The sequence below is a fragment of the Triticum dicoccoides genome, chromosome 6B, assembly GCF_002162155.2.
Source record: "Triticum dicoccoides isolate Atlit2015 ecotype Zavitan chromosome 6B, WEW_v2.0, whole genome shotgun sequence".
Classification (NCBI taxonomy): Eukaryota; Viridiplantae; Streptophyta; class Magnoliopsida; order Poales; family Poaceae; genus Triticum; species Triticum dicoccoides.
The window spans coordinates 595216164-595225695 of NC_041391.1; the positions used below are offsets into that span (position 1 = coordinate 595216164).

The 9532-nt window shown below is 45.5% G+C and overlaps 1 protein-coding gene across 3 annotated transcripts; it reads right to left on the minus strand.

The window, feature by feature from the left end:
- Positions 1-395: 395 nt before the first annotated feature.
- On the minus strand, positions 396-9523 carry LOC119326253. 3 transcript variants are annotated; one of them, XM_037599939.1, is made up of 4 exons: positions 9126-9523; positions 5361-5729; positions 996-5289; positions 396-886 (listed from the first exon to the last, which is right to left on the minus strand). In XM_037599939.1, the coding sequence occupies exons 1-3, from the start codon at positions 9360-9362 to the stop codon at positions 1036-1038; spliced, it is 4860 nt and encodes a 1619-aa protein (XP_037455836.1). In that variant the 5' UTR covers positions 9363-9523; the 3' UTR covers positions 396-886; positions 996-1035. The 3 variants fall into 3 exon arrangements, with proteins under 3 accessions (XP_037455836.1, XP_037455837.1, XP_037455835.1); XM_037599940.1 differs by having other exon boundaries at positions 396-901; XM_037599938.1 differs by having other exon boundaries at positions 988-5289; positions 9126-9522.
- Positions 9524-9532: the final 9 nt, after the last annotated feature.

The following is a 9532-nucleotide window of genomic DNA, read 5'->3' on the forward strand; positions in this document are numbered from 1 at the left end:
AAAGAATGGATGAAAGACACCAACATCACCAACTGGATGTTTTATAGAAGTAGATATTAGAGATATTTCAAGGGTTAAAAATATAGAACTCACATCATTCACTCATCGCATTATTGTAAATTCTATAAATGCAATAATTCAATTTCTGATCTTACATTCTACAAGATCTCAAATGCGGGCTTCAAAATTTTACAATTTGGCACCCAGAAGTAAATTTATCTTGATTCACAGTGATAGCTGCAAATTCATGGATAACTCAAGAGGCATATCCATAACATGCACCGTGCAAATTACCCCAAACAACGACAAGGATGGAGCAAGAACAATCAACGAATTATGGAACCATACCTGGAATAACACAAGCACATACGAAAATTTGCATGGCCGAAAGCACATGGAAACCAACAGGCAAGCTTGATGCAGAAGACAACGTCAATCAAGGCGAATTATTTCTTCCTCATCTACGGTTATAACGCTTCCCAGCAGGAATACATGTCACATCTAAATCATATGTTAAACTGCTGACGTCCTCAGCAATGTGAAAACACTTTATCGGAAAAAAAGAACTTAAAACAACCCGACCGAAACTAATTACAGCGGTTTCAGATGCTTGAAGATGCCGAGGACAAATCACCGTTCCATCTCCAAAGCCATACCCTCCTGGGTAAAATAGAAGCAAGCCTGGCAGGTACAGAAACTCTAGCAAGGCAACTGCTGAAGCTGAGCAAAACTGTTCCAGGTAAGTATGGATATGACTAACATTTACAGCAATTACAGCAAAGGTTTGTTCCTCTCGCAATTCAAATCATCAAGGAGATGAATCCATGTGACTTGTATATCTCACCACGCCCAAACGGGTGCAATACAACACCCCATTCAGTCGCCCCTGCAAATAAAAGCACTATTAATTAATCAGCTTAACAAGAAAAGAAAAAGGAGCTGCGAGAGAGACTGAATTTCACTAGAAGTCAGAACTGTGGTACATACAAGCTCACCAGACTCTGAAGTCGCTGCAAGGAGAACTCCTTGAAGTTCTTATTGCCATGATAGTTGTTTGTATGATGATGCTCTTTCAGCATCCCAACTGCCCTCGGGTTCCTTCCTCTTTATTCCTACACCCGCCATTTGTAACATTCTTGCTTGCTCCTCCACAAACGCTTGTGGCGGTGTGATCAAATTTTGCCTAAGCGATAGAGGTACTCGCTCGTCTTTCCCTTCTATATCTATACTTCCAGGTCCAGAATTAAGGTCAAGCCCCTGTCTTCTCCATTTCCAGTTACTGTCATGCCCATCACTGCTGCTACCTTCAGGAAGGTTTATTGCATACTGCCTTGCATGCTGGGCAGGTAATGCGCCTGTTGACCCAGCAAATGATGGAGCAATGGTTGGAAAATATGTAACTCCTGCAGGTGCAGAATTGCCATATGGCACCGATCCAATTGGAAACCCTGCTGTTTGAAGGTGAACACCGGGAGCAAAAGGAAATCCTGCATATTGATATGCCGGAGGGTGGAAGACCATGGCTGGTGATGTGGAAATAACTGGAGGCCTGCCTGAACCACTTCCAAATTGGCCGCCGTCTGCAGTAGGCGCAATGATCCTCTGGGTTCCAGGTGCTGTTTCAATTGGGTAAGACTGTTCTCTAGGAGGAAAAAACGACTGCATAGCTACGGGACCACCTGGGTTAGCAGAAGCATACCATGGTGACATGTTACTAATTTCAGTATTGTTCATTCTAAGGCCAGCAACTTGAGGTAGGAATGGTATGCTGCTAGCACCTTTAGATGATAGGGTCCTTTGTGCAGGCTCTGTACTGGCTTCATCAAGGCTTGGTCCGTTATTGAGATCAAAGAAGTTCCTCGAGCTACTTGTATCAGTACTAGGTAAACCTTCTGGCAACGGTCTTGATGGCAACAATGTGACTTCAACTCTGTGTGAAGCATTTGAGATAAATTGGTTATTCTCTGCAACTTCGCCGGCCATATTCAAGTCAAGTTCAAAGCCAGCACTTCGTACAGGGCCACTGCGACTTCTAGGGTTGCCAGATTCAGAACCAATTGTCCGGGCAGAACTCTGTGAGATATCTTCCTCTAGAACTTGGTCATCTGCTACATTTAGATCAATGTCAAATGCTTGGCGAGATTGCCTCCCGGCAGCATCAGACACTGCACTACCAGGTGTAGTTAGAAACATCCCTAAAGTCTTCCGTGGCTCCGCAGGACGAAATGCACTTGTAGCTGCTGCACCTTTCCACCCAGCCTCAGGCTTCACCCTTAGTAGGTTCTCGGGAGGGACAAAAGGTCCTTTAGCTGGAGCAGCAACTGTTATTTGGGCCGGCAGACCACTTAAAATAGGTGAGACGAATGGAGAAAGACCGGGTAAATGAATTGCAGACGAACATACAACAGTAGAGGTAGCTGGCTCAGAGTGATTCCCCTCGTCCCCAAGTTCATTCAAATCAAAGTCAAGCTTAGCTGTACCATTTGAGTTGGTGTTAGCCATAGAAGAACCCTCGTCTGATGAGACAATGTCCTCTTTCCCACCCACTTCATCACTCGGTTTCTTTGAACTGTGCCTTGCAGTATGCTCGGTATCCTGAGACATGATAGTGCGATGTTTTGCTTGACTACTTGATTCACTGGAACAGTCTTTTGATTCTCTAATCACAGATATCCCATTCGCTGCACCAAGTGGCACTACTGATACATCTGGTTTGGTAACATCAGCTGAAGTGGACGCAGGCTGTTCTTTTTTCTCATGCTCTTTCAGCACTTTATTGCAAACCACTAGACCATCAGCATTTTTTATATCCACAGCCAAAGATGAGAATGAAGTCTTTGAATCCAATTTATCAGTGCCACTGTTGTCAGTAGATCTGATGGTTTCGAGGTGATCTGGTAGACCATGAAGATGTGTCTGATCTGATGATTTCAATAAACCTTGACCTTGTTTATCAGCACCACATAAAGACGATTCCTCAGAGGGGAGTAATGTTCTATTTGGAGCAACCACACTACATTGACTGCCTGATGCCGTGTCGGCGTCAGCAATGCTGATATTGAACTTTGCATCAATCTTAATATCAGTTGGCTGTCTGGCATTTGGCTTCTGATCACCACCACCAAGTAAATCAACTGAAGATTCAACAGCTTTAGAATCTATTCCAGGTAGAGGCGGGCTAGTAGATGATGTTCCCTTGTTGTCATGGGATGATAAATAAGTTCCAGAATTCCTCAAGCGTCGTTCCTCATCATTTTTGTCTTCCTTCTCAGAGATGACTTTCTCAACATCATCTGATGGATCCAGGTGCTGTGATGGGCCTGCATCACACTCTACTTTTAGCTTCTGAATATTCTGGCCTCCATAGCCATGTTTATTTGCAGACGAATTCGTCGGTGAAGCAGATGACATCAATTCAGATTTAGATACTTCTCCAGCAACACTAGCAAGAAGATTCATTGCTGTATCATCTCCAGCTTGCATGGAATGACTACCTTCAGAGTATTTGATTTCAATCAAAGCATTCAAAGGGCTGAAGTTCCGCACTCTGGTTTCACCTAAGCAGACGTCTTTTTCATCCATATTTGCCGAGCATGCAACTCGTGATGCACATGTATCCTTAGCAGATTCTTCAGCAGTCCTGCTACAGTCACCATCCAGCATACCACAAGGTGATTTATCACCTTCCTCGGAACCTGCAATTCTTTTAGTATCATTGCTTCGCTCAGGCTCGGCATTAGCATCAGAACCTAAATGAGCCTGAGAATTTGCAACCTTCATTTTCACCCTACGATCATTCTGTTCATGCTTATCTGCGTGAACAGGAGATGAAGCTCTACTCCCTGAAACTGATGGCTCCTCACAAGAGCCCCCACTTGTGCTCCTAGCAGGGCTACAACTTGGTTTTGGAAACCGAACAATCAATCTTTGATTGTTGATGTGAGGTGTGTCAGCTCCTTTCTCACATGCCAAGCCAGACTGTGATGATCTTTCCTGCAATAAAGAACGATCACCTTGGCTGGACCTTCCCAAAGCAGCTTCCTTCTGGAATCCAGAACCAAGAAGCCCATTGTTTACCCTTCGATGGCCAAGTGCAGAAATTTTACTGGCACTCGCTGAAACAGCAGTTGAGCTCCGTGCATCCTCCTTCAAAGAACCAACTGTTTTTCCAGGATCACTAGAGCATGACTGGCTGTTATTCAATGAGTGGCTTGAACTGCAACTTTTCTCCTCTTTCACTGTAGGAAAATCAGGGCCACAAGTCCCAGCAGCTGATTTGCATGGTGAGTCCTTCAAGTTGGCTGCAGCATTTGCTGGTTGCATGTGTTGTAATTTTGAAGAGCCAGATGTGAAAGGATTTGACTTTGCAACAGCATCAGCAGCACCAGATGTAGCACTCAAAGCCTTTGGTGAAGAAAGATGAAACCCTGCACTTTTCGGACTGGGCTCACTTGAGCCACTTCGTCCGTTTCCAGCACTAGAAATTTCCGGGAACCCCACTTTTCCTGACCAGGAAACAGCTTGACCTGACACTACAGGTTTTGCATCAGTCGACTTCATTTCAGCATCAACACGCTTCTTCCAGCTATCAACAAGATACCTAGCCTTCCTCTGTATCTCCGGATTTTTATAGCTGCGCAGATGATTGACAGATTTCCCAATACTGCAGCTTTGTAAGGCAATCAGACTGATAGGCAATTTCGCTAGTGCACGAAGCAGGGCCAGGATAAGTTCTTCAGTAGGCTTATCAGTTTCTTTAGGACTACCCCCTTCACCAGACTTCCCTTTGTGAGTTTCTTGAAGCCAATCATTCAAGACCGGAAGGCCCCTTAGTTGCATAAATCTGCTAAGGCAATCAGGACTTTCTGTGGCTGCAATAATATCAGCAAGCCTTACTCGGCCGGCAAGGTCCATTTTCCGCTCAATTTGATCAAGTTGCATGAATTGAACTAGCTTGTCAACAGCTTCAGCATGAGGAAGTCCATCCTTTTCTGTCATCTCTGCAATTTCAGACTTCATATTGTCCCCCTTAACATTTCCAGGTTCACTGTCATCAACCTTAGGAGGACAATCACTATCTCGCTTAGCTGGTTCAATTCCTTGCTCACCTCTGTCCCTCTTCTTCCCTTTAGATGGGCCACAATTTTGAGCACCGTCTGAACAAGCCTTCAATTGCTGGGAAGCTGACAGAACATTTGGCCGTTTTGGTGAGTGCCCACCTGACCGCACTGCACCATGCATTTCTAGCCTCGTTCTGTCTAGGAGCCGATTTACTTCTTCCTGCCGTTCCTGGCCAAAAGTTGCACACATTAACCGACAATATAATAGACAGAATAAACGAAGGTAACTGTAGAACTTACATTAATATAATCTCTGTCGGTAAGCCACCATAAACACTTGTTGTCAATATCATACACACGCCGACATACAAATGAAGAAATCCCAGATGACAGCTCAGCACCTTTACGTAAAAAGGCAACTTTACAAGGATGGAGCAGTGAAACAGCAGATGTCTCGTCTTGGTGGAAAGAGTAGAAGACCTCGTTTGGGGCAGCGTTCAGTTGTATCCCCTTGTTGAGCCTGACGTCAGCAGGTCTATATAGCCAACTTACACGTAACTTGGGATTGCTTTCTTCCTGCTTCTCAATCCAACGTATCAATCCAACGAAAGGAGGAACATCAATAGCACGAAAAAGAGCACAGTCGCCAACTCGAATCTCCCGTCCGTCCTGAAATAATTAAACTATTATTATTTTCTTGAGGAAACAAAATATTCTTCATGTTACCAACAGAACTGCAAGCACATGAGCATACTCTAATACATCAAAATCATTGAGTGAAGAAGCATAACCGAGCTTCATTGTTAAGAAAGAGAGACTCCTGTTTGGCCCTCAAAAAATATTGTTTTCCCAACTTGATATGGGCATAAATTTTGTTCCTTATATGACATTTCCGTCCATTTACCACATTAATGGCGTTAAGTGGGCCATGAAAAGACGCTTAAAAATGACAAAAAACTGTTTGGACCAATATAAAATAGGAACCAAAAAGAAAAAAAGATGCATGAGAGATGTTAACACAGGTCCTGATTGTTGCTGCTCGCCCCGCTGTCTGGCGACCTTGTTGGCCGTTTTTGCCCCTCGTGTTGAAAAAACGACAAGAAACTGTTTGGAGCTATATAAAATAGAAACCAAAAAGAAAAAATGCAGGAGAGATATTAGCATAGGTCCCGACTCCCGCTGCTCGCCCATCTGGCGACCTTGTTGGCCGTTTTTGCCCCTCGTGTTGAAAAAACGACAAAAAACTGTTTGGCCCAATTAAAAAAGGAACCAAAAAGTAAAAAAAAATGTAGGAGAGATGTTAACATAGGTCCCGACTCCCGCTGCTCCCCCCGCTGTCTGGCGACCATGTTGGCCGATGTTGTTGGCCCAAGTACGCGCAAGTGTACGAAGATATGCGCAAGTACACGAAGCAACGAATGAGTCATCAGAAGAAAGCAGGTGGATGTATTTTCTAGGCTAGGACTGCACTAATTACCACCAGCTAGACTGATCGATCTGGACTAGCACTACACGGCGAAACACATAAGCGCACGCACGCAAACATGGGACGGGACACTGATTTGATGGCTAGCCAACAGTGAAGCAACCTACGGCTTCTCGATAGCCAGGGTGGGAGGAGTTTCTCAGCTACCACATGCACTCCTAGCCAACCCGGACAACCAGCCCGAGGACCCAAGGGCTCCTCCAGAGCCTTCAACGTTATCCTACACCTCCTGACGGCCTTTCCCTCACCGCAAAACATTGCCCGTTGAGACCGACTAGTTGTTTGACGATGATAACCGAAGGAATCAAGCCTGGGTGGCCTGAGACTCGATGCCCAGAGCACGCCATCTCCGCCATCTTCTGTCGCCAACCTACAAACCTTGTCATCTAGCTTCGCATAGACCTGGGAAGCCCTCTACCGCCATCACTACATTCATCTTCTCCGCTTCCGGTGGAGCGCCGCCACACCACGATCTCCTTGCCTAGTGCTCCTCTGGAGCTGCCGGCGCCGCCCCCTCTGAGCCTCACATCCTCAAGCCTTCACCCCTACAAGACACAGCTCCGCCGGCTGCTTTTGCACTGCTTAGCCTCTCCCTCTATAGTTGATTCCCATCGCAGCTGTCATCGCTCGCCACTACCTTGTTCTCGGGCTGCCAAGCTCCCCGACCTCGCACGACCCCTCCTCCGTTGTTGCCGCTTCCGCACATTCCCAAGTCATTGCCAACATGCCCACGCGTTCGCCGGAGTTCAAACTACATTGTGTAGGGCTAGCAAGTGGGTAGCCTGCTATTTGCCTAATGAGTTTAGGATAATCAGAGAACTGCACATTTACTTGAGCTATCTACATGAGGGGCAAAAATGTCTTTTCACTTACTCACTTACCATTGCTAGTGGGCAAAAATGGACGAAAATGTCATATAAAGAACCTAGTGTCATATTATTAGGTAGGAAATGATTTTTTGGGCCAAATCAGGAAGAACATTTTAGGAAAGGGCCAAATAAGAATTATCTCGGAAAAAAACAGCAATTTGGCATATCCAAGCTGCTAAACCACAAAATCTCTACCTAATCAAGCTATCTTCTTGGTGTAAATCTGTAGAACAGCGAAAATATCCTTTAGCGAGATCAGAAAGCATAGACCCTGTTCAAGATCTAATCACACCATTACGACCTCTGTTATATTTTCTGGATGTTATTTCACAATAGACCACAGCAACACCATGATTTAGATTATTTCCTCATAAGTGAGGTGTAATAACATTTATAGTAATTCAGACGAAGCTAATGAACATTAAGTGATGGACCCAACAAACAGTTGGAAGACGGCCAGCAAGTAAAATGTCCTATCTGTACAGCTTGGGCAAGTGAGTTCTTTTTTGCCAGACTTGTCGATCTGCAACAATAACCAGCATATACAAACCTAGAAAAACTTTTTTCTCAAAAGGAAAATTATAAACTTATAATGCATCACGGAACACAACAGCCAGAGTAAACAGCAGAAGGAGATTTCAATATACCCACGTTTTAGGTCTGGTCTCCTTTTTTTCTTCTTTTTTTCCTACTTTGGAATATAAGCTCAATAATCAGCAACTGTTTAGGAATTTCCTAGTATGTAATGCATCAGCAAAACAAACAATAATTAAAGATGTGCAAACAGAAGGTAAACCACATCTTTGTGGCAATCCAGCATAAGCAATGCATGGCTTACCATGAAACCCGTACATCCACACCAATAACCAACGTAATGTTTCTAAAATGCCTTAAACAGCATTTTATCACTTACCAACAGCAAATTATATGCTCAAAGTAAGTTTTAACATGCACGCCGACGCAGCTCTTAGCATGTTAGCACCTCGTGCTAGCACACTGTTCAAATAACCAGCTTTCCAATCAGCTTGAGCTTTTGGGTGAACTGGCCAGTGCGTGCAATTCAATACAGCATCAGAGACAAAAAGGTCTCAAGATCAAGACCTGCAGGCCACATAGGTCCCAAGTTAAGGTATAAAAGAGCCTAGACCTGATGGGAGTGTCGAAATATATTGACCAGCTTTCCCCCTCAGCTCAAACTTTTGGGTGGAATGATCAGTGCATGCCATTCAAATAGATGCAACTCAAGTTTAGACAGCACATGATTTCCTTACATGTTGGAGACCACTATCTCTAATTCCCTAGGTCCAAGAGGCAGCAGTCTAGTTACAGTATACAGATGACAATTTTCAAGCAGAAGCAGGACAACAATTACGATATTGCAGAATTATATTGACCACCTTCCCCCCTCAGCTTGAGCCTTTGGGTGAAATGGTTGGTGAATTCAATTCACTAAGTATCCGAGACAAGAAGTCTCGTGGATGCACTATGGATAAAATAGTTATGGCCTACAATCTGAGAGGGAGAGTATTGAAATATATTGATCGACTTCCCCTTGAGCTTTTGGGCGAACCTGTTTTACCAACACATGGTTTCCTTAAGCGAGCAAAGCAATCTCCAGTTACAGCATATAGATGAAAAATTTCAAGCAGAAGCAGAACAACAATTACGATAGTGGCAAATTCCAAAGCGTATTCCCATCAGATGAGGCACCTTTACGAAGAAGTCAGGTGACACCGGCCGGGGAGAACGGACGACCTGCTGCTGCTGCTTCCGCGGCGTGGCTGGGGGAGTCGTCGGCACCGGTGGGTGGGAGGCTGTCAGCGGTGGAAGGGCACACGAGCCGGAAGGAGTGGGAGGAGAAGGTCCGTGCGCCGATGCTGGAGCTGCTGCCTCTACGCGAGCTGCCGGCCACATGTGCCGAACGAGAAGCCGCTCACCGCCGCGCATGGCCCCGCATCGACCCCTCCTCGCCGGCTGCCGGCGCCGCGCCGCACCATCACCGGATCGCCACCGCCGGCGGTAAACCCTAGCTAGCTCCGAAACCCTAGATCCGCGGGGGCTCCGTCCGGGCCGCCCGAGCCCGCGCCTGTGGAGGAGAGACGCACGCCGGAGACGGC

Coding starts and splice junctions, on each gene's coding strand:
- LOC119326253 (XM_037599939.1), bottom strand. CDS start 9,362: ATGCGCGGCGGTGAGCGGCTTCTCGTTCGGCACATGTGGCCGGCAGCT. Junction 5,730..9,125: donor CACCTGACTTCTTCGTAAAG/GTGCCTCATCTG, acceptor TAATTATTTCAG/GACGGACGGGAGATTCGAGT. Junction 5,290..5,360: donor CCGACAGAGATTATATTAAT/GTAAGTTCTACA, acceptor ACTTTTGGCCAG/GAACGGCAGGAAGAAGTAAA.